Raw genomic sequence first — 1,111 nt, 5'->3', positions numbered from 1 at the left:
ACCTCTGCATGGAGAACGGTGTCGCTGGCCCTGGCTCCATGCAGCCCGGGGCCTGCACTCAGTGGGCGCCCGCTGTGCAGCCCGGCGCTCAGACTCGGCCTCCACCAGCCTCACACTCATGCTCCTCCGGCAAAGCCCAGCCCAGGCCCCCCAGTCCACGCTGCTCCAAGGCGCCGTGGCTGGACACGACTCCTGGCCCTGAGCTCCCTGGTCAGCGCCTCTGTCTCAGAGCTTAGCACCCTAGTGGAGCAGGGCGTGCCCAGATCCGGTGTCAGGCTGTGGCCTGCCCTCCCCCTCCCTCGCCTCCTCCGCCGGAGGCCAGGTCAGCTTTCCCAGGTGGCCTCCGAGTCTTCCGTGCACCTCCACCTTGGGTCAGCCGGAGGGGCCTGAGTGGTCGGCCTGGCCTCGTAGGGGTCTGTCCGGGGAGGAGCAGCTGCACCGAGGGCTGTGGTCGGGCTGCGTGGCCAGGGGGCAGCTGCCACGCGAGGGGCCAGGCCGTGTCTTACCCCGCTCACAGTGCACCCCCTCGTAGCCTGGACTGCAGAGGCACAGGAACCCGGCCACGCCGTCCTGGCAGGAGCCCCCATGCTGGCACGGCTGAGACTGGCACTCGTCGATCTCTGAGAGAGAGCCCAGGGTGAGCGAGCTGGCCAGCAGGAGCCGAGGACGGTGAACGTGAGTCATTAGAGGAGCTGGACATAGCTCCTTGCTGTCCCCTCGGCGCTTGGCGAGGCCAGGAGGCAAGGCTGGCTGTCCTTGCAGGGCCAGGGCAGCCTGTGCACCGGGGCTGGGCACCTCTGAAGTGACCCGGGCCCCGTCATCTCAAGGTCCACATAAGACCCTGCGGGGCTAGACGACACTGGTGTGCAGCTCATGGGCTCGAGGGCCTCCGAGCGTCACCAGAAAATGCTGGTCCTTGACATTCCACTACTTCTCGGCGCGCTGTGGAGGCGCACCAAGGTCTCCCGGGGACTGCGCGTGGCACTCCTGGGTGAGCTGTGCAGTGAGCGGAGTTACGGCCGCGCTCAGGAGAAATGGCGGGGACCGGTGACCTCGGGCCAGGGCTGGCCCCGCAGCCAGAGCGCCCGTGGAATCGCCTGGCTGGGGCACC

At 68.5% G+C, this 1,111-nt stretch overlaps 1 protein-coding gene across 1 annotated transcript in view; it reads right to left on the bottom strand.

Annotated features, from left to right (window-relative positions):
• Window positions 1-1,111, bottom strand: part of SNED1 (sushi, nidogen and EGF like domains 1) — a 65,299-nt gene that overhangs the window by 28,741 nt on the left and 35,447 nt on the right. Inside the window, exon 18 of the mRNA XM_027766996.1 lies at window positions 387-620. Coding sequence (XP_027622797.1) covers window positions 387-620 — 234 coding nt within the window. The remainder of the gene's footprint in view (window positions 1-386; window positions 621-1,111) is intronic.

This window comes from Tupaia chinensis, unplaced genomic scaffold (assembly GCF_000334495.1).
Source record: "Tupaia chinensis unplaced genomic scaffold, TupChi_1.0 Scaffold143823_1, whole genome shotgun sequence".
Classification (NCBI taxonomy): domain Eukaryota; kingdom Metazoa; phylum Chordata; class Mammalia; order Scandentia; family Tupaiidae; genus Tupaia; species Tupaia belangeri.
Note: the sequence above shows the minus strand (reverse complement) of the source record. Positions and strands in the feature narration are given on the sequence as shown.